Genomic DNA, 26,625 nt, shown 5'->3' with positions numbered 1-26,625 from the left:
TTATTATATGTATAGATATTTAAGCATAGAACAAGGAAATACCACTACCCAATTTCAGTTTCATTAAATATGTTTCGATTATCGCAAGAATATTCTTTATTTCTTCGAACCAAACCGGAGGGGTGATTTATTTTCTAGATTTAATATGTGTTCTAGAAATTCAGAGATCAGTAGGTATTAAGCCAAGTTATATGTTTGTATGACTCGACTAAAAGTAGGTAGACCATATTTTTAGTTTTTAATTAAGGAAGGATAAATAACTTTACAACACAATTATGTAAACAAAATTATTTATTAAAATTAGGGTATAAAATATAATATAACACATAGATATGTCGATTATTTAGGCAGATTATGTTTTTATATCACATTTGGTATCTAAGTATTCTTTTCAAAAACTAATTTTGAACAAAAATAGGCATTTAGACTAAAGTCTGAAAATAGAAGGCCCAATTTTATTTTATCATCAGATCTTTTACATAATTTGACTTATTATTGTACACCAAAGACGCGTAGAACTACCTATAAAAACATAAAGTTATACCTTTTAACATAAAGCTATATTAGGATAAATACTCTTAAATTAATTAGGTCAACAGTAATACTTTTGTTAAGGCGCAGAATCATTCTGATCTAAGACGACAACTGTACAAAACTCAACTTGTAAAGTTAAAAATATATGTACACTTTGCGAGTCAGTGAGACTAACCGGCTACCATTATAGTACCAACCTAAATCCAGAACAGAATGGAATTATAAATCCAGAATCTTCAGCGAGAAACTTACGTAGGTTTTATTTTCCAAGAAGGAGCAGCGAATATGCATCGAAAAGTCTATACAAGTAAGAAACAACTGCCTTTTCCTATCAATAACTGATAGGTACAAGTTTCAAGCCACTAGTTATTCCGTGTTTCTATCCACTAGTTTATCCGTGTTTCTATCTTCTTGTCCCTTAGTGTCCTGACCCTCCAATCAATCAAAAGGGCTACAGTTAGTTGGAACATTCAGATTATAATTAGAACAGCTTACTACAGACATTTACAGAAATTCGTGGAATTCATATTTGTTCCCAATTCTCCCCCTAACCCTACAGTTTTACCCTGTAAATATGTGTGCTATCCAGTAACACCCAAAAGATTGGCTCCAAAAAGCATTACTTCGAGCTTATATTTGGTGCCTTCAAGGGAAAGTTTTATCCAAATTATTATGTTACAAACATTATCTTTATGCAGTCTTGATATTGTTGGCAAGTTCTTTGTTTGGGGGTATCCATCCACCGAATGCTTTTTCAAATTCCTTGGCGACAGCTATCGTTAGGTGATCGTTGCATTTGTTGGCAGCTATTTGGATACCAACTGGCAGTCCTTTCCTTGTAAGTCCTATTGGGCACTGTGTGACTGGCAGCCCAAGAGCGTTGAACATTGTGAGGTAGCCACAATTCAGGAATTTGTAGTAGATTCTGTAGTGTAGATGTGCTGGAGTCGGGAACGTGGGGTGTAGTAGTACTACGTCGTCTGTTAGTACTTTCTGTAACAAAAAAGACAAAGACTATTATAATTTATATACAAGCTGTTGATTTGCATCCGTGCCATATTCAAGGACGTAATTATGCTAATGATTCTCGACCCAAATCAATAAAAAAATTGGTACGTAATTTTTTTTCTTTAATTTTTTTTCGGAATTCCGTAAATGTCATCTAGCCTTATTTAAACTTGTCGCGTATGTTACTGGCGTTAAAACCGTGCTGCACCCTCACACAAACGCAAACACAAAGCATTCGTAACGATCACTCATAAATTTCATTCATAAAATTGGATTACTTCGAAAATACCACGACATTACAATGACAAAAAAAGCAGTGCATATTAGTTATTTCCCATCTACTGTAATTCCAATCGACTATTTATGTATTGTATGTCCTCCTCCTGAACTATGGCACAAATGCAAATCAACACCTTGTAGAGTTCGACTACATTGATTATGGGACCTACGTCTTTTTTAATCGGATTCATGGTCATATGACAGGTAAGATTTTTAAGTCAAAGTAAATATTTCCTGTTTTTTTGCGCATAATATACCTACGTCAGACTTACATCAAACTCAGCCTTGATTTCATCGAAAATGGAGAGCAGCTTCTTGTAATAACTCTTTGGCAGTGCATCGAAGAATTTTGTCAGAGGCCCGTAACATACACAGATGAAGTTATGGTTTGACATGCCAATCATAGTTTTTAGAACTTCAGGCCATACAGACACCCATTGGTCGCGTTTTTCTGGGTCCGTGTAAATGTTACGAACATGTTTTATATTCAACAAAATCCTGATGCTCGTTTCCCACATGTGTTCGATGTTTTTGATTTTTAGCTGAAATGAAACAAATAGAAGAATATTAGAATATGTTTTGTATACCACTGAAGTGTTATGGAGTGACTTTCATGGTTAAAATTCAAATGAAACATCAAATATATACTATCTTAATTCTTGGTGACTTCAAAAGGTTTCCTTGAACGCATTTTGGCCTTTCAGTTACTGTATTATTAATTGATAATTTATTAGTATTTACCGGCTTAACTTCGATGTTATACGTATTTTTGATGTGATCTTTGGCTTTCTGCATTGCTTGTCTGACTTCGGGACCGATAGAGTCTGTAACATTGCTACCGTCGCCATCCATGTAATAGAACTTCAGTTTTGAAATGTCGACCTGAAACGTTAACACAGAAACAATAAGTTTCTAAAAACAAAAACGATTGGATTTTGTGAATGTTCAATGTAAAAATTCATTTCTTTGTTAGAGTAATCGCTTACCATACACACTGTCTTTGAAATATTTAGCAAATTCTTATTTTTTTAAAAATTAACCAATCTTTATCATCATCATTCTCCTACCCTTATCCTTTTATTATTTACGGTCTAAAGCAATCTATCATAGGTACCTATCTATTAATCTATTGTAAACTTACCGGCTTGTCCAATGGTACATCGGGGCCTCCTGGTTGCTTCAGAACTTTCAAGAGTAACGTGAGGTCCTCAGCATATCTCGCAATTGGTCCGAGAGTAAAGTATTCTTCGAAATCAGGATCTAAGCAGTCAGGAACGTGACCTGAAAGAACGTTATAGAAAGTATTGTAATTACGGCTGCTAAATCATCTATCTTGAACATTGCGTCAAGTTTTCGAAACGAACAGTAAAATGAAGATGTCGTGAAACTCGTAATACCTATCATCAGTCGTTTTTATTAGTTCACTGCAGGGTTCCGGCCTCTTCTCATGTAGAGAAGGTATGAGCGTTTATCACCTCGCTTCTTCAAGGCGGATTGCCGATATCAGGCATTTTCAAAATCCAGGTTTTATCAAAATGTTTTACTTCACCCTTACCTACTCGAGTCACTGGTGTCCAGGATAAACTTACTAAGTACATTTGATTAACCTGTCATAAATAAGAGAGACCGGTGTTCTAACCACTAGGCAGCTACGTCTTACAGGTTTATTTTTTAGAAATCCTTTACCTTCAACTGAGAGGAGTCTGGGTGTTGGTTTGTGTCCAAATATTCCAGTGAACATGGGAGGCAGTCTAAGAGATCCAGCAATGTCTGATCCTACTCCGATCACAGAACCGGCTGCGGAGATCAATGCTGACTGTAAAAGTAGAAAAAATGATTAGGTACCTACAGTAAGATTGTTTAGTAGTACGTAGTACCTACGTTACATTATTCGAAAGGGGATTCCAAGTCTACTAATATATAAGTAGTTATATGGATTAAACTGAACCTGATAATCAGCTTCATATTATTGTTGCTTCATAATCACGACTTTTTTGTTTGTTTTGCTTCATCGCGCTGATCTCCAGTTCGATTTGAAAAATCTTTCATAGCCCGTTTATTAACAATGGCTATAGCATCATTTACACGCGGGACGCAGTCGAAACGGATGCGGAAGCTAGTAAATTATACTAGTACAAGTAGACTCACAGCTCCCTCAAAGCATTATCACCATTATGAAAGTGAAGAATAATGTTTATGTAACTTGAGGTAATGTGACATACTTTTATGACATTTTTTGGTGTTACAATAGATCTACTTAGAGCGTCACTTAGTGGCACTTATGAAACGTTACCGAAATGAAATTGTGCGGTTAAGTTACGTAAAACTTGCTTTGCACAAAAAGGTAAATTCGATGGTAGGTAGCGTATACTGTCTGTATCCACAGTTTCAATTGAATAATAGGGAACTAAAGCACTACTAAACATTAGTAACCCTACGTTCTCACTCATGTAAGTATTCTTCTATGTACTAAGGTTATATAATTCCTCATGTAATGTACTCCCTCATCTACTCTCTATAGTCCCTTATTTACTACCCCTATGAACTCATTCAAATGAATGTGGGTTTTCAACATCTATGTATCTTCATGACTAGACATCGGATTATATGCACTATCAAAATGCCAAAATATGCATGCAAATATGCACTAAAAAAGAGAGAAATATGCACAAAATATGCACTTTTAAAAAACCACTAATAGAATTAACTTTTATTTTCACAACATATATTTAAATATACATAGAGGTACTATTAGTTGTAATTCTTGTGACAATATACAATTACATATTTTTCAAGGTTTTCTGCCGCTTTGAGACGTTTGTCACTTAAAATTAATTTATAGGCTGAAAATGACAGAACTTGAAATTTGGCGCCATTTCTGCCGAGACCTCTTCAGGTATAGAGTTTGTCCGCTGCCATTGATAAATGCGTTAACTTTTTTTATTGCTTCGAGACTCGGGTTTTTATACAAAACAGCATTTAATTAGCCACGAACATTTTCTGAAAGTGAATTCGGAAGGGCGTTACTCTGTTCAATCATTTTGTCTAATATTTCCAAGGCACAGAGGAAGGTTTTTAGTTTCTAGTCTCTCATTGGCATCGGGTATATTGCTGAAGTGTGTTGCAATAAGAGCAATATTTTGTTTAATTGAAGAATCCTCAAATGCCTGCTGGCTTGAATTAATTGCAATGGCTTCTGAACTGTCAAACTGACTGAAATAAGCACTATCAATGAAAAAGTACCAAAATATGCAATAACGCTAAAATAATAGCATAATATGCATTTGCATATGCAAACATGCAAATGCATATAATCCGATGTCTATTCATGACATATCCACGCCTTTTTTGTGCCAAAGGGGATTTTAAACACTTACTTCTCCTCCCGAAGATCCACCAGTCGTCCTCTTCTGGTCATAAGGGTTCATAGTGATTCCAATAACGTTATTATAAGTTTCCCAATTCATACAAAGCTGTGGGGTGTTGGTCACGGCTATTGGAATGGCTCCAGCGGCCCTGGCCAGCCTTATGACGGCTGCGTCGCTCTTAGCTGGATTCCTGTATGGGTACACGGTGCCACAATCGTTGCTCATGCCTGGAATAAATGATGGGTTTTAATTACGTTAATGTGATTGAGACTGGTGGGCTCGTTTGAAGGATTGGGATGTGTGGAGACGAACTGGGGAGCTTCGCGCAAAAGTTGGATAGACTTAGGTAGATAAAAAGTCATATTCCTTAAAAAGTTTTGCTGATATTTCGGCGCGAATTCATATTTTAGTCCTCGATCAGTACTTTGTTTATACCCTCCTATGCTTGATTCCCCAGCCAATATTAAATAACTTTATATGGTCATTGTAAACGTCATTGGTCATATCATACTCATGTTTTGGTCATTGAACTCTTGAGTTGTCAACAGGTTAATTATATTGCCCTAATATATTACATACCTATTATATCTTTTATAATCTCTGATTATAAAATAAGTGACAGTGATAATATATTCAACTGTTTATACCTACGTAATTAAAATTCAAGCAATTATGCAGTGATTAATTAATTTGCATTGAATGTGACAGAGCATTTCAAAGAATGTATCGAGTTCATTTCAGATATTCTTCCTTATTAAAAGTTACATGAATATTAAATAACTGTTTTTTATTTCCTACTTTTAAGGTTCTGAAGGCTTGACAAGAAAATTTACATACCTATATATGTAGTGTTAGGGTGTCAAATATGTTTTCTTCGGAGTTTAAGTAAGAAGATAGGTACCTAGAGTAGGTACCTACTACCATAACATATTATGCGTGCCCATTTCTAGTTCTAATGCAACGGTAATTCTCTCGGAGAAATAAAATAAAATTGCCCGCAGTATGCATACGCGATGGTTAGCTAGATTGCTTACGATGTAACGGGAATGCAGGGGCCCGATTCTCCTAAGTTAATAATGTCAAAATCGAATAGAAATCGAATCGCAATATGATCGCAATAGCAGTTTTAACCTTATCGGGCATTCTGCTACTAATAAAAGACCAATCGTATTCGATTGACATTTGATTGGTGTGCGATTGGTCTGCTATTTTGGTAATTTTGGTCTATACGGTAGTTTGCTGTGCAATCATTTTGCAATCGTAAATCACTTGCAGACAAAATGATTCATTATTGAATGACAGAAAAGGATAAAAACGTTTATTTCAAAGAAAAAATAGCGGAATGCCACATACGCTTCAATCGTAATCGAGTCGGGATCGGATCTCAGTCGAATCGAGTCGAACGTCAATCGAATGTTGCTTAAGTAAAATTAGGAGAATCGGGCCCCAGGTTTTCTTTGCAACTGCAATCTAAATACTTAACCGGATCATGCATTAGTTTATACGCCAAGAGGCACGTCATGCACACCATTTTATGTATCTTCTTCATTACTTATTTATATATTCATTATTTCAAGTTACTAAATTATCGAAGAGTAAAACTACAGAGCCAAAGACAATTCAATTCATATGGTAGGTATATCATTATATATTTCATTATTAATATTCAAAAGTTCGGATGTTAGAAACTCTTTCACGTTAGAGCTACTAATTGACGAAACTTGACGATAGCTTATAGGTCTTCATCAGAAATACGCTACTTTTTATCCAAAAGTACACCGCGGGGATCAGATAATACCTACTTATTGCCCGGTTATATGCCCAGGTTGAGGGGGTCAGATAGGGCAGTCGCTTGTAAAGCTCTGGTACTCAGCTGCATTTGGGTAGATTGGAAACCGACCCCGACTTAGCTGGGAAAAGGCTCGGAAGAAGGATCAGCTAATACTCGCTACGCCTCTTACCTTCAACAGCAATGCTTTCCTTAACAGTCATAGGTACGCCCAACAGCGGGTATTCTTTCTCCAGATCTTCAGGCGTCCTATCAGTGGATGCTATCATCTTGTCGATGCCTCTAGCTTCTCGCATTGCGGCATCGTACCTCGGCTCCACGATAGCATTCAAATACGGGTTTGCTTCCTTGCATCTCTCTATGTATGCTTCTACAACTTGTTCTGATGTGATCTGGAAGATAATTTGATTTTTGTTTTAGGTTTGTTTTACTTGAAGTCATAGGATCAGTGTTTATGAGTATTTCTACGATATGGGGCGTGTCATTTCAGCTTAGACGAGCTCTACAGTATTTAGTCAAACTGCCACGTGTAGAGTTAAGTTGGCAAGATACTGGTAATTAGGAATCAATTACAAAGGCCATTAAGTATTCCAATATCAGACTTGAAAGAGTAGTCGAGTAAGTATATAAAGATACTGGTTAATATACTACCTACTCATCATTCAAGCATCTCATAACATGATACTGGAATGCGGACGCCAATGCAACCTTTTTTTTTTTTTTTTTTTTTTTTTTTGTTGTCGCTGGGCTAAAAATGCTATTACGCATCCCCTTCCCGTCGGGGGACGGGAGAGGGGTATGTGGGACTCCCCGGTAAAAACGTTCCCGGTATACCCACTAAAAAGGCCCAGCGGCACTCCGACCTCGCCTGAGTGGAGGGGGTCTGGGAATCTATGGCATCCAGTCCCCCACCGGCGATTGCCCGCCTTACGGCAGGCCCCTCATTCCTCCCCCTAGTGGGGATGGATCCTTATAATGGCCGGAGCGCAGGGGTTGATCCTTGTGATGCAGGCGGTGGCGCCCCCGCGCCTGTCGCCCGCTGATCACCCCCCAGGGCGGATGGGGACGGAGGTTGTATTCGCCGTCTTCTGCCCCTTCTTCGTCTACGGAGCGGCACCGCGAGAGGATCGTTCTCCCGCATGCGCTCCGCAGCTTCCTTCTGGGACACGATGTCTTCACAGAAGGAGGCTACCGCTTCCCATGTCTCTTCACCTCCCAGCATGGCAGCAATCACGCTGGGAAGCGAGAGATCGTTCCCGACCACTGCCATCAGGGCGCGGCGGGGTTCAGCCCACGATGGGCACACCTGGAGTGTGTGCTCTGCCGTATCCTCCGTGGCTTCGCAGTGGTGACACTGTGGGGTCGCCTCCCTCCCAATCCGATGCAGGTACGATCCGAAGCAGCCATGTCCGGACAGCACCTGCACCAGACGCATCGAAAGGCACCCATGCCGCCGATCGAGCCATCCGTTCAGGACAGGCCCGATGGCATCCAGCGTCCAGCGACCATACGTTGCCGAGGCAAGATCTTCGGCCCAGTGTAGAGTTATTGCCTCCCTTGCCTCCTCACGCACCTCTTCCTTTTCTGTCGGGTCTGGGCGCCGGTTTAGCGCCTTCTGCTCCGCCGTCCAGTCGTACACTCTGGCGAGCACCCAAGCCTCGAGCTCCCAGGGAGGAGTTCCCGCCAGAACGCACGCCGCCGCGAAGCTCACCGTGCGGTACGCCCTCGACACCCGCTGTGCAATGGCCCTTTGTGGCCTGCGGATGGCAGCGGCGTTCACCCTACTGCACAGTGAGTCTGCCCAGATTGGGGCCCCGTACAGTGCCATACTTTTGAGTATGCCGGCGTATAGTCGTCGGCATTGGTCGCCGGGTCTCCCGATGTTTGGGAGGAGCCATGAGAGGGCGCCCGCGGTCCTCATCAAGCGCGTCGACAGGCCGCTGAAGTGTGCTCTGAAGCACCACTTACTGTCGAGCACTATGCCCAGATATTTCATCTGGGGCTGCACCCCGATGCGGACACCCTCCACATGGATATGGGCGTCGGGCGGTTGGTGCTGCCGAGGGCCATGGAAGAACACGGCCTCGGTCTTGTGCAGCGCCACCGTCAGCCCTAGGCGGGAGATTCTGTCCACCACTTGAGAACCGCCCGCCGAGGCCAAGCTGGCTGCCTCTCCAAAGTTTCTCCCCCTGGCCGTCAGGAGGGTGTCGTCTGCATAGCAGATGACAGACGTGCCACGTGGGAGGTTGCCCCGCAAAAGCCAGTCGAATCCGATGTTCCACAGAAGTGGCCCTAGAACTGAACCCTGTGGGACACCGGACTCGACGGCGTAACGTCGGAGCTGGCCCGACTTGTCCACAAGGAGGACTGTACGGTCCTTCAGGTAGTCCGCCAATAGTCCCCGCAAATATGGAGGCACCCCATGAAAGCGAAGGGCCTCCAGTATGGTGGAGTGGGGAATTGAATTGAAGGCATTGGCTATGTCGAATGACACAGCCAGCAGTCCATCTCCCGCATCCATTGCCTCCCTCACCTGGCCCTTGAGTCGGGACAGGGCATCAACTGTCGAACGCTCAGCTCGAAAACCGAACTGAGCGTCCGCTAGATCCGGGCCGATTGTGCCCAGATGTCTGGTGATACGGGCAGCGAGGATCCTCTCGAACATTTTACCGACCTCATCCAGTAAAACGATGGGTCGGTATGCCGATGGGGAGTCCACCGGCCGCCCTTCCTTCCGAAGAAGGCACAATTGGCCCTCCTTCCATGGCTTTGGGAACCTCTCACACGTCAGGCACGCACTGAATAGGTCCCGAAACCTTTCTCCCATCTGGGAGGTGGCGATGGCCACCACCTTTGCGGGGACGCCGTCCGGACCTGGGGCGGTCTTTTTCCCCCTCAGGCAGAAAGCTGCCTTCTCTACCTCGTCCTCCGTAACCGGCGGGACCTCCTCGGCCGATGGAGCCGTACCCTGCGAGGCGCTCATCACTGGTGGAGTGAAGTTGTCCCTGCGCGGAAACAGGGACTGGACCACCCCATCCAGCAACGACGGCTCGAGGGTCTCGGCAACTGGGGGACCGTACGGGCGCAGTTTATTGCGTGCCGCTTTGTAGGGCCTCCCAAAGGGATCAATGTCCAAGCCCTCAAGCATCTCCGCCCTTGCGCGATCCTGGGCTGTGCCCATTTGCGCCGTCAGCGTCGACTTGGCCTCTATGTAGGTTGCATAGAGGCGGTCCTCGTTGTCGAGGTCGCGAAGGCGCCGCCGCCGACTTCTTGTGTAGGCCCGCCTGGCCGCCACACAAGCGGCCCGAAGATCCCCCAACTCCTCCGACCACCAATAAACGGCGCGTCTAGGAGGCGGACGATGAGACCGAGGCATGCTAGAGTTGCACACCTCGGTCAGGGAGACCCTTAACTGGACCGCTGTGGCGTCCACATCCCGGGCTATTACAGGAGGAGACAGCCAGTCCTGGACGAAAGCCGCCTCCGAGGCGGCCTCCCGGTCTAGGCGGGAGAGCGCCCACCGTGGGAAGTGCGACCGACCCTCCTGGGTCCCCTGGGAGCCCGGGGTGGAAATATCGAACCGCACGTATCGGTGGTCGGATAGCGTCTCCACCAGCTCCACCCGCCAGTCCACTACACAGGCCGCCAAAGAAGGGGATGCAAAGGCGAGGTCCACGATGGAGCCCCCCTGCCGCCGCACGCAGGTGTGAACTGTTCCCCTATTCAGGAGGGACAGACCGGATGACACGGACCAGGTTTCCACCTCTCGTCCTCGGGCATTGGTGGTTGGGTTACCCCATATTGCCGACTTGGCGTTAAAGTCGCCTAAGACCAACACCCGTTGCTGCACCACTCCGCTTGCCACCCTGGCGAGCACTTCGAGAAAGTTCTCGAAGTCCGTGAGAGGGCGGTTTGGGGAGAAATACACCCCTATTAGGGCTATGTCACCCCACGCGGCAGCCACGTATCCCGGTCCCCTCTCTAAGAGTGAGAGGGAGGGGGAATCCGTGGAAGACCGTGCTACCAAAGCAACTAAGCCGTTGTCGTCTCCCAGCCAGCTGCGAGGGACAGAGTACGGCTCGGCAACAACCGCCACGTCCACCAACCACTCCGCAAAGGTTTGAACCAGCAGGCTCTGGGCTGCTCTGCAGTGGTTGATGTTCGCTTGAAGAACACGTCGTCGATGCCCAGCCATCAGTCGGTGTTCATCGCGCTTCCCTCGGTTGCCGGCACTGGAACTGGAGTTTCAGAGGTGGCGGCAGCAGCAGGCCGCACCGGCGCCTGCAGTTTGCCCTTCTTCGGTGGCGGTCGGCATTCCTTGCCCGCCATTACGTGGTCGGATGGACGACCATTGGCAGCGCATACTGCGCAATGCATGGTGGCAGCCTCGCAGCTGGCCAACCTATGTCCCTCTTTTCCGCAGCGGAAGCATAGTTCCCCACGCTCGGCAGTGGACGGGCAGAGAGGCCGGGTGTGTCCGATGCCGAGGCACTTGAAACAGCGCATCGGCGCATCCTCAAGCACTCGGACCCCACCCGAGCTAAACCCGACCGGGAGGCGGCCCTTAGCCAGAACCGCCTTGGCAGCTACGACCGGGCACTCTAACCTCATAGTGCCCATACCCCTGCGGCCAGGTCTAATGGCTCGGCCCTTGACAGATGCGACGGCGCAGCCCCCCGCCGCCGCAACCGCTGCCACCACCTCCTCTTGCGTGACCGAGTCGTCGAGGTCGGTCACTTCTAGAGCTACACACTTAACGGCCCTCACCACCTTGGCCGTGTCCGCGACAGCCTCTCTGAGCTTCGTCGCAAAGAGGTCCGCCTTGGTGCCGCGTTGAGCCCCCGAGAACTCGAAGATACGAGCCCCCGTTTGGGTCTTCCGGCACGTAATTCTGCCAGCCCCAAGTTCTGCAGGGTCGACGTTTGTACGAGCCCGCCGCAGCACGGACTCGTATGTCTCCCCGCGTTCCGCTGCCTCTGGGGTCAACGTGACCACCACGGCTTCGGTTCTTGGAGGAGGAGCGAGCTTCCTCCTCCTGTCCCCTAAAGCGGCAGGCTTGGCTGCAGGGGGCTCGGGAGCTAACTGCTTACCCTTCCGCTTCCTCGCTACCACCTTAATCCAAGGCTGGTTGGAAGGGGTGGTGGAGGGCAGTAATGGGTCTTCTCTCACCGGTTCGGGAGGGACCGTCTGGGTAGTCGGGGCTAGTGAGGTTTTCTTGCCCTTTCCCTTGCCCTTGGTGGTCTTTAGGACCTGGGGCTCCGACTGGTCTGGAGCCGTTGAGGGCCCCGGTGCGATGGGCATCCGTCCAGGTGCTTTATCCGCCGCGAGTGGAGGGCGTAACCGCTTCTCCGGCAGGAGCCGATCCTCTATGCCGGCAAAACAGGCCCTGGTGAATGCTCTCTCCTCCATTACAACCTTACGGATAAGATCCTCAAGGTCAGAGGAGGCAGGTATCGTTGCTGTACCTTCCGACGTCCCCTCGGGCCGAGTCGTGGGCTCGGCAACGCGCGCGTGCAACGCGGACACCTCTTTCTGCAGGCGATCCACCTTCGCCTGAAGTTGCCGCGTCTCATCGGAGGTGGTGCGCTTCGCCAACTCCTTTACAATGCCGAGCAAGCTCGCTGCCCGGCATTTTAGGGCCTTCTGGAAGGTCCCCTTCAAGTTGGAGGACTTGGAGGCGACCTCTAGGATCTCCATCTGATCCTCCAGAGCCATGCGCTCCATTTCCTCCACGGAGTGGTCCGCGTAAAGGACACTGGAGGCGTCGTGGCTGGCCCTGGCTCTGCTTGGCCGGTCGTCGTCTTCCAATACCGCCCTCTTCGCGGGCTTCTCGGCTGCGTCCTCGGAAGAGCCTCCGGATCCCCGCTTGAGGAAGGCCCTCTTCCTCGTACGGCGGGTTGCAACGCCGCTCGTTCCACTTATTTGTGACTCCGTGTCGGACAAGTCGGTCGACACGAGGTCACTACCTCTCATGAGACTGACCGCGGATGGTGCGCGGCTGGTCTCTGATGCCGAAGCATCTCGAGATTGGCCCTGAGAAGGGCCTTTGGGTTGGCCCTGAGAAGGGCCTTTGGGTTGGCCCTGAGAAGGGCCTTTGCGGAGACAGCGCCCGGAGGCGGCCCTCACAGGACGTGGCATTGCCACCCACAATATCGAAACGCAAGACTGTTGAAGATGTTTCGACGCACAGCGTTCGTTTGCCGCCGGCCTGCCACTCCGTTACGGTGGTCAGGCACGGCGTTGCCCAGGGGTCACTACGTGGAAGTCAACGCTGTGGGGGGACCCCCACGCCAATGCAACCTGCTTGCAAGTCCATGGCCGATGGCCTTACAACTATGGATGTCGGATGGTCACGGCTACCGTAAAACAACCTTTTCGCTACAAGGCCAAAACCTTTCTTCTTGACACGCTTTAACTTAATCGTTGGAAGAAATGAGGTATTAATTGTGACATTTATGGCCTTACTACAAAAACTGTAACCACTGTTTTACGCTTGTCTAAAAAAAATGTGGCTCCAAAATGAACCATATGTCAACGTCATAATTTGACATTTTTTTAGACAAGTCTTAAACTGACGTTAAAAAGTTTTTGTGGTAAGACGGTTAGTTTCCTTATATTTTATTGTAGTAGGAAGGTTTTGGCGAATGCCATGTAATATGTATTTATAGCATGTACTACTCAAAGTTGTCATTAAGGGCTAAAAATAAAAGCCAGCTAACTCGTTAAATGAGTTAAGCCGGTTTTAAAAATAAAACTGTATATTGCATAATATCTGCAAGTTTATTCATAGACAGTTCCGATATCTTCGAGGCCTCAAAAATATGGGATTTTTAGCAGACTTCAAAAATGGAGTTTCTTAGTTTGACCTGGTATGTGTGTTGTGTAGGTTCCTATGTGCGAGTATGTTTATCCCGACTATCTCACGTTTTTTGGGTAAAACGATTTTGATGCGGTTTTAATCACGGTAGGTTTTTGTCAGACTTAGAAGAAGGCATGTTATTGAAGTCAATTTTATTTTTTTGCAAAAGTTATTTTAAGGTTCACATTCTTACCTGTCTAGTCCTAATCATCGCAGCTAACGATGTCGCGGACTTGAAGAGTATAGGGTTCATGGGTGGCGGACATTTCTTGTTCCTCCGTATGTTCAGCAGGTAGGTCAAAGGCACCACTATGATGGCCAGCAGTGACACCATGAACCGGAGGAATCTTCGCATGAACGCGTTCATCATGATTGTCTGAAAATAATTATTGAAAAATATATATTTTAAAAATTCCAGAGGGTTGAATGGTGGTTACAATGTGTGAATAATTTCGTCAAGGTGATTGCTTCAACTGCTAGCGGGAAGTTCAAATGTCAAATGTTTTTTCGATCTTTTACCTGAGTTAATATTCTGTATGTATGAGGCGTATAATCATCGTAAGAACATTCTCCGTCTTACCACAAAAACTTTTTAACGTCAGTTTAAGACTTGTCTAAAAAAATGTCAAATTATGACGTTGACATATGGTTCATTTTGGAGCCACTATTTTTTTAGACAGGTGTAAAACAGGCGTTAAAGTTTTTGTAGTAAGGCCATCTAAGTTTAAGAAATTGTTAAGAGAGTTAATGCCTGATTAAGTAATCGAAGATAAGTCAGTCAATTGTATTTAAGTAGCATTTATATCTCATCCTATCGGTGTTGTTTTAGTGTGTTACAATAGTCATTTATGCAACTTAAACCTAACTACTGTACGTATATCTAAATTATTTATTTAGTTAGGTAATTTGTTCATTTTTCAAGGCTCTACAAGAGACAAGTCATAAATTACTTACACTTAAAAATACCTAAGTTTCTCAACATTATCATATTTTTTATCAAAATATTGCCAGCTGTTGTTCTAATCAGAACATACAGTGTAATTATCTCGTAATTACGTTTGCTTGACAATGACCTAATTTTTATCCACTCAATTCTTTCTCAACACAAAAAAGTGGCGAACATTAAATTTTAATTATACCCACCGCCTTTAAATCTTTGAAAATTTTGAACAATGACGTCAGGAAAAGTATTAGAACATAATGTTTTCTAAAATAATTATTAACAATGTTTTTATCAGTAATTTATCGTAGCTTTAAAGACCTACGATCAGCTGTTTATTGACCCCTGATTATTATCGATTTGACCTAACTCGGAAGTATGAAAGATGCTCACATGAATTCATTGTAGGTAAGTAGATGCGTGATTTGCGTACTGAAAAAATCATTTAATTTCGTTACTTTTTCAGTTCAGCAATTAAAAAAATATTCACAGTAACTACTGAATAATAATAAAATCCCTGCAGTAAATAAAAAAAATCTCCAAATTACTTTCATTGCATACTTATACATGATTTATCTAAGCTACATACCTATTGTTCCTATGGATGTGTAAAATCATTTAATCTGGTACTTTTTCAGTTGAGCAATTTCAAAAATATTCATTGTTACTTAACAATAACATAAACCCCCGCAGTAAATTAAATATTTTCTCCAATTTACCTAAATTGCGTATTTACACGATATATCTAAGCTACATATTGTTCCTACGATATGTCTGTCGCGCGTGGTGAAAGTTCAAGCTGCGCGGGAGTTCACACGCAGACGTGTGTTGATGCATACAAGGTGAAGGTCGGCACATGACATTTCACTTTTCTCGGAAAGAGAGAATCATTTATTCTGAACCTCAGATTGTATATGTTTTTGAAGTGATTAGAAACAGCTACTCAGGGAATATGGAGAATTAACATTCAAAGAATCTAGTGTTATGTTGTTATAGGAGTTAACGTGAACATCAGTAGGTACTAATAGATTTGTAAAAAATCTAAGATAAATGTAATTATTAGTGTAAAAAGAAGTCGTTACCCAGAAGTTGAGATATAGAGTGATATTGGTAGATACTTAATCGATGCAATTCGTCAATGTTAATGACAAAATGAGATGTTAAGAAGAGCTTATACTTAACGAACTATGAACAAGTAAGCAATGAGTAAAATAAAATGTGAGGATTTCTTCATGTTGTCAAAGCAACAAATTGTGACAAAAAACATCCGTTTTCACTTTTTTGTAACTGTGACAAGCTTCTTATTGCTTCACTGCAGAATTGCGGTAGATTACCTCTTACATGTAATTTTTTACGAGTTTTGCATAATTCTGTTGTTGCTGTCTAACTTAACAAATATTTGTCATCACAAATATTTACAAATATTTTATCTTAATACCTACTTGTTAGAAAGAAGGTTACAAATTGGCATTGATATTGGTATTCGTTGATTCAATGTTTTGACAAAGAGGGATTGGTAATTTTTGCATATTTCTTTACATATTTTATAAGCAGCCAATTTGTTGATACGTATCTTCAAGCACATATTTACGGAATACGTTGGCTATGAATTTTAACAGTAGGATTCGATCAGCAAGACACTACCGGCTTCAGATCATGTTTACTAACAAACCGGTAAATTGATCACAATTTCTGAAAGCAGCAATTGCGAAATAAAATGTAAATATTCTGGCAGACCTTCACACCAGTAGCAGATTATATCATGTAAGTATTTGAAAGTAAAATACTAAAATTAATGAAAAGATTTCCAACACTGAACTTATCAGTAATATTCTGATTGCAATCACATTTTACTAGCTTTTTTTGTAATTGCATCATAACTCTATCAACATGCTCTCACTTCCGTAGAACCAAGCAATAAATAAATAACTTAAACAGCTGCCTATAGTTACAATATCTGTGATATACCTACATTTATATCAACTGATGAATATCAGCTGTTTCATAACGTCATTCACTTATTTATATCAGCTGTTTCATAACGTCATTCACTTGTTTATATTTAGTGTTGCTTGGTTAATAATAAAACGTATAACATAAACTACATTTGCGTGTATAAAATGCGTTCGCATGCGTCAAACACGTTTCTCTAAACTAGATCACGTAGCTTAAGAAAATTAGTTACCTACCTGTATAACAGAAATCCTTATGAAATAACTCACTACATCGGAAACTACACTCGTTACACTAGCCAGTGGTTTAGCCAAATATGGAGGATATACTAAATTATAACTATTCAAAAAAACTTCCGCGAAAACGAATGCATGATACACGCACGCGGTGAGCAAAATCAACACTAGACGGGTGAAAAAATTCACAGTCGCATTGAAACACGATATGTATAGAGCAATAATTGACCCTATCATTTTATAATGTTACTCTACGTGCATACGATAACATACTGAGTTACGCTAACGTTAGATGATAGGGTATTATCAAATAAAAGATACTACACGCGTTGGAACGTTTGGTAGACCCGAGCTACCGCGCGCTTGGCTGCGCAAAGTTCAACTGGTGTTTGATATCGGCTATCGAGAAAATACGTAACTACTTTCTCTTAGAGGAAAGTACCTGAGCATTTTGCTGTTAATTAATATTTAGTTATGTTTAAGTAATGATGGTAAATAGAAAATATTATTTTTGTTTTTATACAAGTTCAATAATAGAGCGACGAGAAAACAGAAATGGATTTGATTAGAATCAAGCAAAAGTTAAGCAGAACACTAAATCACGTATAATGTTTGGGTAGGTAAAGGAAGTCAAAGTTTCCACAAATATTTTCTTTCCCAATGGAATATTTACATTTCTTGCACTCAGATATCATCTCATTAGACGTAATTATTTTAACGTTATTAATAAAGTCTTTGTGCAATATAAATACGTGATGATAAAACGAGTGCATTTGATAACGCAACTTAGTAAACAGTTAGGTGGAATAATCTTTTCTCGATCAGTGTTGGTCTGTTTCGTAACATTTCATAAAACGATTGTTAAAGATTGAATACGGTTAACAGCCTGTTGCATCAAAATGCGTGTTGTTCTTACGATATTGTTTTATAATGTTAAGTACCTACCTGCTATTAGAATAAATTGAACTCTTTCAGGTTTTTAAACTATGCGATAGGAAAGTACGAATTTTCTCCTTTCGCAATTCGCAAACGTTCGCATTAAAATATTCCTAAGCCGACATATTCTTCAGAAACACGGAAGAGTCCAGAAGTAGGTACCTAATGTGATGTCTCCTTGCTGATAAGCCTAAGTATTTCAAACCTCACAGGCTGATATGAAAAGCAGAGGATATGTATATTCATCTGTCCGACCTTTTTCCACACTATCATGGCCTTCCGAACGCTAAAGTTCCTTCCGAAACACGGGGGAACTCGTCCAACACGGGGGAAGATCCATGAACCGACCCCGATGTTGTGGGGAAGGTGATGAGTACGAGCATGGACGGATACAGTGGTAGAGGACGGCCTAAGAAATGATGGTTGGATTGTGTGAAAGTCGATATGTTATGAAATAATGTTACTTGTAAGATAACGGAAAATAGAAGAGTATGGAAGGAGAAAACAAGCGCCGACCTCGAAAACTGGGATAAGGGCAGGAGGAAAACGATTAATGAGGCCTTTTTTTTGCAACCTGTCATATAGTGTGCAGTATCTACACTATGATACACATATGTACATAGTTGAGCACATAGACAGTAGTGGTACCTAACAGGTATGCGTGCATGCATGCTAATATAAGTTATGAAGCGACGGCCGTCACCGGATGAGCAACCTCAAGGTTCGGGTTTCCTTAATTAGTAGGTAGTTTACGGCATTGTCGGTATCCCAATGTATACTTATCAAGTATGATTGGAACTTAGGCTAATGTACTGTTCACTATAGGTACATACTTACCTGTCGTTCTAATTGTTAGTCGATGTATGACAGAAGATAATGGTTTCCAAGTCCGGTATAGACAGATAAGACGGATTAAGATTTACGTATTTTCTATTGCTATGTAGGTATGGGGTGATTGAACTCTTCTATTTTAGTAATTTTTCTATTCTCTTTTAGTAATTATATAGTTACTTATTATTTTCTATTGTAAATGTCTCTGATGTAGGGGGAAATTCTTTTTTCCGTACCTACCGGGATAAAATATAGCCTATGTTATTATGTTATTCTTGGACATTGTAGCTTTCAAACAGTGAAAGAGTTTTCCAAATCGGTCCCGTAGTTTCCGAGAGCAAACAAACAAACAAAAAAAGATTCCTCTTTATTATATGTATTAGTATAGATAAAATTATAGGTACCGTTCTTCATAGATTATGATGAGATTGAATTCATTCATGATGTAGACGAAAAAATTATAAAAAAAAATACCGTAGCATTGCGGTTTTGTGTACCGCAATAATTACTTTCGTAAAGGCCGGAGCGCACTGCATGCCAAATGGAAAATGAGGCGGTGCGTGCTAAGGTTATATGTAAGTACTTAAGTAGTGCGATTAGTGTGATACATGACTGATGTATCAAGGCTGTGTGTGCTAGCCTTAACAGTCGTGGTTGTATACACGCTCATTGTAGGAGTCTTAAAATAATTCGCCAAAATTACATAGATTAATGAACTTTTAAAATTTAGGTATTGATTTATAATGCCCGTCATATTTTGTGACAACAAAAAAAAACAATACATATGAAGCTATCAACTACAATTTAAAGTACCTACATATTATGTACAACCATTTTCGTAGATTTAAACTTGGCATAACTTTATTCCATGTTTATTAATAAGGAGGGGGGATGTATTATGTAATGTATAAGCGATATTTTTATGACATCAGAATCTTTGCACAATATAAAAAAATATAATAATTCGAACAAAGAACGTGAAATCAACACGTGTGTTGTGTGGTGCTTATCATAATATAAACATTACGTATTCAACAAGCGATATTCATATTACGTTCTGATTCATATTGATTTATCTCTATCAGCTGTTATTTCATGTTATTCATCATTTTCCAATATTACACTACCACGGAAGAAGAAAAGATGCGCGGAGATACCATGCCAAAAATGTACGGTGGGCACAAGGGCGTGACTAAAACGATCAGTTACGAGTAAACTAACGAGGCGTTCGGGTTCTTTAACACATCTGCCCAACATTTTTGGTTATTGACAAAATGGGCGGATTCCAAAAGAAGGCGTATGCGGCCAGTAACGTTCCTCGTTCCACAAACACCAGCATTTTGGCGACGCTACTTTCTTAGGATCTTTTTCGTTATGATATCTTCGCTCGTTATTTTGCTCTTCGTTTACTGTACGTACATAATAAGTAGTAGGTACAAAGTATGTAATTGTTTCGTCTTACATTTTAGTTGCACGTGTCAAGCATGATTGTGCATCTGTGTGCCTCAGATTTTCCGGCTTGCTGTATGCATTTTTATAGTGTATGCGTTAATTTATCATTTTAACTGCTAGTTACCTGCACGCGACCTCACTAGCAACATATCTACTCGAACCTAAACGTCAGTTTTCTTGACACAACTGTTTACTTTGAAAATTTGCCGTGAAAATTCATAGTGGAATCATTAGAAAAATGACTGACATGATATCGGTGCACTTGGGCCTAAACATTATTATCAACATTTATCACGTTTCTAACACGTAAAAAATTGGCGTCGTCCCGTGAAAGACATTGGAAAAGGACGTTGTGTGTAGACATACAAAACAACATTATAAACTAGAGAATAAAAAGAAGAGTCGGAATCTCTAATGATGTACTTACATATACATAGATGATTGAAAGTAATCACGGTATCTGAAGTTAGTTGAGATACTGACAACGTTGCTTTCACTCTATTAGCAATTACAAAAAAGTATGGAATATTTATCAGCCAAGTGCGAATCGCAGAAGCGTGCGAAGGGTTCCGTGTCATAGTCCACAAAAGGGCCAAAGACTCATGTCTGCTGTATTCTTAAAATTATTCATTTGAAAAATTCATTCGTCAAGGAAGGTTTCAAATACTAGGACATATTGTATCAAAAATCTGAATGAAGTATTTAGAGCAATTAATTAAGTAATTAGAGATTTCTACATAGATGCATACCTACTCGAATTGAGAAATCTAAATGCCAGTCAGGTGAAAAAACTACAGAAAACAAATAATGCAGCTATTTTTATGTGAATATTTATTTAAGTTAATTAATTGCATACAAGCTTTGTATGTTAATTAATTGCATACAGCCTTTGGTAGGTAAGCTGTATCCTCTAAACCCCTGGTAGGTTAAGTAGGTAACTTGTGGCAAAAGTTTTCGTAATGTAAAAGGCCTTGTTTTGTGCGAAGGATACATACGAAACTAAAATGTAGTTACGTATCTAAGTACAGAATACTTATTTATTGGCATTTACAGTTAAACGCAGTGGCATTGAAGACTAACGCAATATTTACCAATGCTTCAATACTGTGTTCAAAGTCGAAGGCACTTACATGTCTAATATATTATACTTAATAGAAGAGTATCTTCTTGGAATAAGTCTGTTATATTTTAGAGACAAGGACATTACTAATATCCACACAAAAAAAAAAAAACAGATTTGAAGGGACAATGAAATTGTGACAGAAATAAATGCAATTATGATGGATGAAATCTAAAAAGAAGACCAATCATTATTATTGAAATCAAAACAAGCAACCGTTAAAAAAAAAAAACAAGTCATACAACAATACAAAAACAGTTGGATTAATAATTCTTTTAAATTTGAAACGATTGAAAAACAAAACAAAAACATATTAATGATGTCAGTGTCTTATTGTCTTTTGTCACTTATGTATTATCTCATTGAGGTGTGAATATAATTGGAGGTGAAGGCATTATATTACTTGAGAAAGAAAACCTTTCGGAAAATCCATAGAAGTGCGTAGGTATGCTTCAAGAGGTTGCAGCATAGGCATTAGTGCAAGGCCGTTTAGTTCAGTATTGCTATCTAATATTATAAAGGCTGTATTTTGTTTGTTGGTTTGTCCTATTGTTATTCAGCCATGTTTAATCTGCGTAGAGGTCGATGACCAAAAAGTTAATTACCATAGCTAATATTTAATTGCAAAAAATGACAGTAAACTTAGGAAAGAATATAAGCAAAGCCACATAAGTAAAGGTGAATAAACTGAGCTATTAAAAACTCCTTGGAGCATAGAGTTCTTAACGACATAGCCACACATTTGGTAGAAGATAAATCGCAAGTAAAATTACGCAGCACGGTATAGGGTCTGTGAAGCAATCGGATTGCTATATAAGCAAGTTGGTCAAGCTAAAGTAAGGCTAGGCTCCTTGCGAAACGGCCAGTGTTTTCTCAATTACATACCGGACGGTAGATCAACAGTGGCATTGTTTGTTTATGACGTTTTTGCGTCATTTCGTTCGAAATTTAATGAGGTTCGGATGTGTCAAGCAAGAAGATTCTAGTTCCTATTTTGAAATTTGCTGTGAGTTTTGAAGTATGAGACGTTCTCTTTATAGTCAGTACCTACGCGTACCAAGGAATCGTGAATTTGAAAAAAAGTTTTCGGTTCTTGAGAGAGGAAACATTGTTGTCCAGTTTAAGGACGCTTATCTGGTTGCCAACAATAAATCTTTTTGGTTATTATAATATGAGGTAAAGTGTTATGAAGGTGGTAATTCTAAGACTAAAAACTATGTTAAAGTGATTATTATCATGTACAAGAAATATACAAGTCCTAAACATAAAAATAAATAAAAGTAGACGTTAAGGCATTAAATTCAGTAATAAACGTATGCTTAATTACATACCTACCTACTTATTTCGATAAAAACTATGAACCATAAAGATTTTCGCAATTGTAGGTAGTAGGTAACTAAGTATTTAACTTTACTGCTTAACAAATAGGTACTTCGTTTTGGGTAAATTAAAGACAAAATAGAACTATATTTTGACTTATAAAAAACTATTTTGAAATTCAGATAAATCCAGTATTCATAAAAACTGGATTGGGCCTACAGTTTGCTAGTTGGCCTTCAACTAGGCTAGGAAATTAAGATTTTGAAATAACATCTACAGGTAATTTAAAAGAATATTTATTTATTTAGGGAATAATTAATTTATTCAGAGGAAGTCAAAAGACAAGTTGTATTTAGTAGCATACCTGTAATTTATTAATATGTGTGCGTATTAATTCAATTTAGCTTAGACAAAAAAAAATAATTAAACAGTATTCAAAACTTTAGAAAAAAATGCGAAATTCGATTTTAGATACCTATAATAAACCAATGAAATGATCATAAATATTTTTTTTTATGCGATAAATCAGGACTGTGTTAAGTGCGTCTGTGCGTCGACAAACCTGTATCGAGCTCGAAATATTCTAGTATTTTTTACAAATATAAGGCATCATTGATGATATACGTTGGCATTGAAAAATTCAAAAGTTAATGACTTTGGTAGTTGACTAAGCAGACTGAGTTCCAAACAGGAATTTTGAAATTATCATTAAATATTTGCAAAAAACACGGCTTCTCAACTAGGTGTCAGTTGGCACCGTACTTACCATTCTTCGGTATAATCCTACTGAATATTTGCATAATAGTTAAATCTTAGATGACTGTTTTTTGTTATATGTTGGTAAACGTCTAATATAGCAGCCATAATATCTACAAAGTAACATGCAAGGTAGAGTACCCGCACACTGCAGATTAAACAGATTAAACTTTTCTTAGTCGGTCTGGTCCCGGCTAAATACTTGGTCTCTGTAATGTGTGTACTGTCATTCATTTTCATACTGGTTTATGAGCTCAAACAAACTATCGGCAGACTAAAAGTTTGCAGTGTGCAAGTAGGTACTCTAAGTATTCTCGCATTGTTGTATATATTTCGCCATAAGGCCATAAGTACCACATACTCCGCCGTCATTCGGAGGCCATAGGAGCTATATTAACAGTTAAATTTAAATATTTTCTTTATTTATTTATTTACTGTTAGATGTTTCGCAATGACTTCCTAAAATACTTATATTTATAATCAATCCCTACATACATTCGGCTTTAACACCATAATTACTGTTTCGATTTACCTAAATGAGCATTGGTACACCGAGAGTCTAGCTAGAGCCCGAGAAAGGATATATATTTTATCTGTGTTGCTGAATGATGTCCTGTGGTGCTGAAGTGGTTCTCTTTGGGACACGGGTAAAACAGCTAGTAAGAAGAAAACTTTTGGTCTTATAGAGTATAAATAGTAAAAGTTTTCATCACATTTAGACCTTTTTATCGGGAATGAAGAAGACTTCATTCCTTCTCATCCATCACATACCTCTTCCTAACAGAGGCATTTTCAAACCTCTTCCTATCTTAGCATCAATTTCATTCATCTATGTCGTAATCTGTGTTTGTTTTCTATTTAATATCAGTCATTAGTCTCACAGACTTGCCCCAGTTTGCAGCAATTCAGTATTAACGGATCGGCGAACGCGTGAAGTAATCAACGGAAGGAACCGAACAATGAATCGGTGCACCGGCTTGACTTTCTAAACTGTGGCTTGCTATGCGTAACACTTCCCCAGTCACTGTGCACTGATGGCTCAAGGACGTGTCATTGGACTATTTACACATCTACACTAGGGCTTTAGGTCAGTCGGGAGATGCATAATTGTTAGCAAGATTAACAGACACAGATAACTCCAGAAGGTACAGGGTGGGATTTATTTAGCAAAAGTCTGACATTAGGAACCTCACGCTGCACCCACAGTGTAAGTCATTTGATGATTTCAAAACAAAAAAGGGAGGGTTAGGCTCTGTATATTTCTGGCATTGTTCAATAAATGTTACTTAGAAATTATTGATTATGAAAACGTGATGCAGCGATAGCAACAGTTTTCTGTTCAATAAGTACCTACCTAGTTGGTGAAAGTTTCCCGCGAAAATTATTCTAAGAATCAGTTAAGTACTTGCTGTTTTACAAAAGATATCACTATACCTACTAGCTGAAGACATGAAAAAAAGATAATATAAAACATGTGTTTCGCTATGTGAGTTCAAATTATGCAAGATTTTTGAACACCCAAAGTGAAGTATCACCAGTATCACGTTATATTCGAGAATAGAATAGTGTTACTAAATGAACAAAAATCATTTACCAACAAAAACAAAATAAACTAAAGTTATTGCAAGAACGCCGGCGCGGGCGCATTCAATACGAATTTGCGAAATATTGGCCAGCGTTAGCTAGTAGTACTACTGTATGAGGTTGCACACTGCATCCGATCCCATTAGAATGTTTATATTTTGGCCGGTCTTATATTTTGTCCGCAAAGAAGTTTTAAAAGAAGTAAAATTTTAATTAATTTTGATCCTATGTACAATATTTATGGCTATCGTACTCGGCAGTTTTTTTTTTACGATCTTGGTAGGTATCTGTGTACTTGTTTGGCACCTACTTACCTGCATAACAATAATCTCCCTTTTTCATCGATGTTAAAAACATATGATGTATTTTATTACCTGATAGAGTTATTTTAAAATATTTTTAGCTAACGATTTTTGTACCGCATACATTATATATTTAGAAATAATAAATTGATGTCCTTGTAGAAAAACGCGGTTTTTAACTATCCGGCTTTGCACACATTATGGTATTTTCGAAGTTGGTAATTTGTTTTGAAAAATCATCTGAAAGTGCAGTGGTATAAGATGTTTATTTATGTGCCTATATGCACTCAAATAAGCATAGGATATTAAAAATGTCATTGTTAAGATTATTGCTTTTCAGTAGATAAGTATCTAACTGTGGAATTTAAAGCCAATTGCAAGTCACATATTATTGTGTATTTTATTAATTATGTTTTATTCTGGTAGGTATGGGAAGTATTTCCCTCGGGATGAGAAACAACTAACTAGAATACCTATACCTATAAAGGCTTTGGAACACTAATGATATACGATCTCATTCTAAAAAGGCGTCTAAGATCCTTATAAATATTATTGTACCGACAATTAAGAACGCGTCATAGTAATTAGCTATTAACATCGTCGTTAATCGGTCGACGTGATTTAGACGGAATGTTACCGTACAAAATATTAGTTCCTACTAATTCATTTGTGATTACTTCATATTACCAGTAACTTCTATAAATTAATTATTTATTGTGCGTGCGAAAAGTGAAACTCAAACGCAACGTTTACTTTTGTACGTAGAGAAAATTTATTAATTCAGATTCATAAGGTATAAATTATTATAATGTTGAATAGTTTCATTTGAACTCCCGGGTCAATCGAAAATGACTGTAAAGTTAACTTAAACGTTTCTAAGTTAAACTATCGTTGGTAAGTGAAACTGCGTGAATTTAAATCTAACGCTTTAAACACAAATCGCTTAAGCCTAATATTTAACACAAATATTACATAAATTCACACCAATACTTACATATTAAAAAAAGATCACGTTTTTAATACAAGTTGTAATAAACAAAAGAATAGAATGCACACAGAAGTTTCGGCTTATCGAATCGTATTCGCGTGCGCACCTCAGAGGCGCGCGCAACCGACTCTCAGCAATCGCTGCCGGCGCGAGCGCAGAAAGTTGGCAAGTAGACCTGTCGCTATTGTCCCTAACATTTACCTGCATCGGATAAAAAATTGCTGCTTCCGATGTATTAACGGTTAATGTGATAAATGTGACCGGCCTTGTGCATCGTAAATGTCTGAACTGTCAATGATGCGGATGACAGTTGGGGCTGAGATTTCGAGAAATGTTTAATGCATGTTTAATGTTAATTTTTGTTAACTTG

At 40.5% G+C, this 26,625-nt stretch overlaps 1 protein-coding gene across 2 annotated transcripts; it reads right to left on the bottom strand.

The window, feature by feature from the left end:
- Positions 1-273: 273 nt before the first annotated feature.
- LOC124631717 (fatty-acid amide hydrolase 2-B) lies at positions 274-26,410 on the bottom strand. Of its 2 annotated transcripts, none has more exons than XM_047166273.1 (9): positions 26,262-26,410; positions 14,031-14,213; positions 7,151-7,370; positions 5,199-5,416; positions 3,508-3,637; positions 2,963-3,102; positions 2,563-2,703; positions 2,094-2,363; positions 274-1,527 (listed from the first exon to the last, which is right to left on the bottom strand). In XM_047166273.1, exons 2-9 carry the CDS (start codon positions 14,205-14,207, stop codon positions 1,225-1,227), a joined length of 1,599 nt encoding a protein of 532 aa, XP_047022229.1. In that variant the 5' UTR covers positions 14,208-14,213; positions 26,262-26,410; the 3' UTR covers positions 274-1,224. The 2 variants fall into 2 exon arrangements, with proteins under 2 accessions (XP_047022229.1, XP_047022228.1); XM_047166272.1 differs by lacking the exon at positions 26,262-26,410 and adding an exon at positions 16,967-17,415.
- Between the last annotated feature and the right edge of the window lie 215 nt (positions 26,411-26,625).

Source organism: Helicoverpa zea, chromosome 7 (assembly GCF_022581195.2).
Source record: "Helicoverpa zea isolate HzStark_Cry1AcR chromosome 7, ilHelZeax1.1, whole genome shotgun sequence".
NCBI classification, from domain to species: Eukaryota; Metazoa; Arthropoda; class Insecta; order Lepidoptera; family Noctuidae; genus Helicoverpa; species Helicoverpa zea.
Note: the sequence above shows the minus strand (reverse complement) of the source record. Positions and strands in the feature narration are given on the sequence as shown.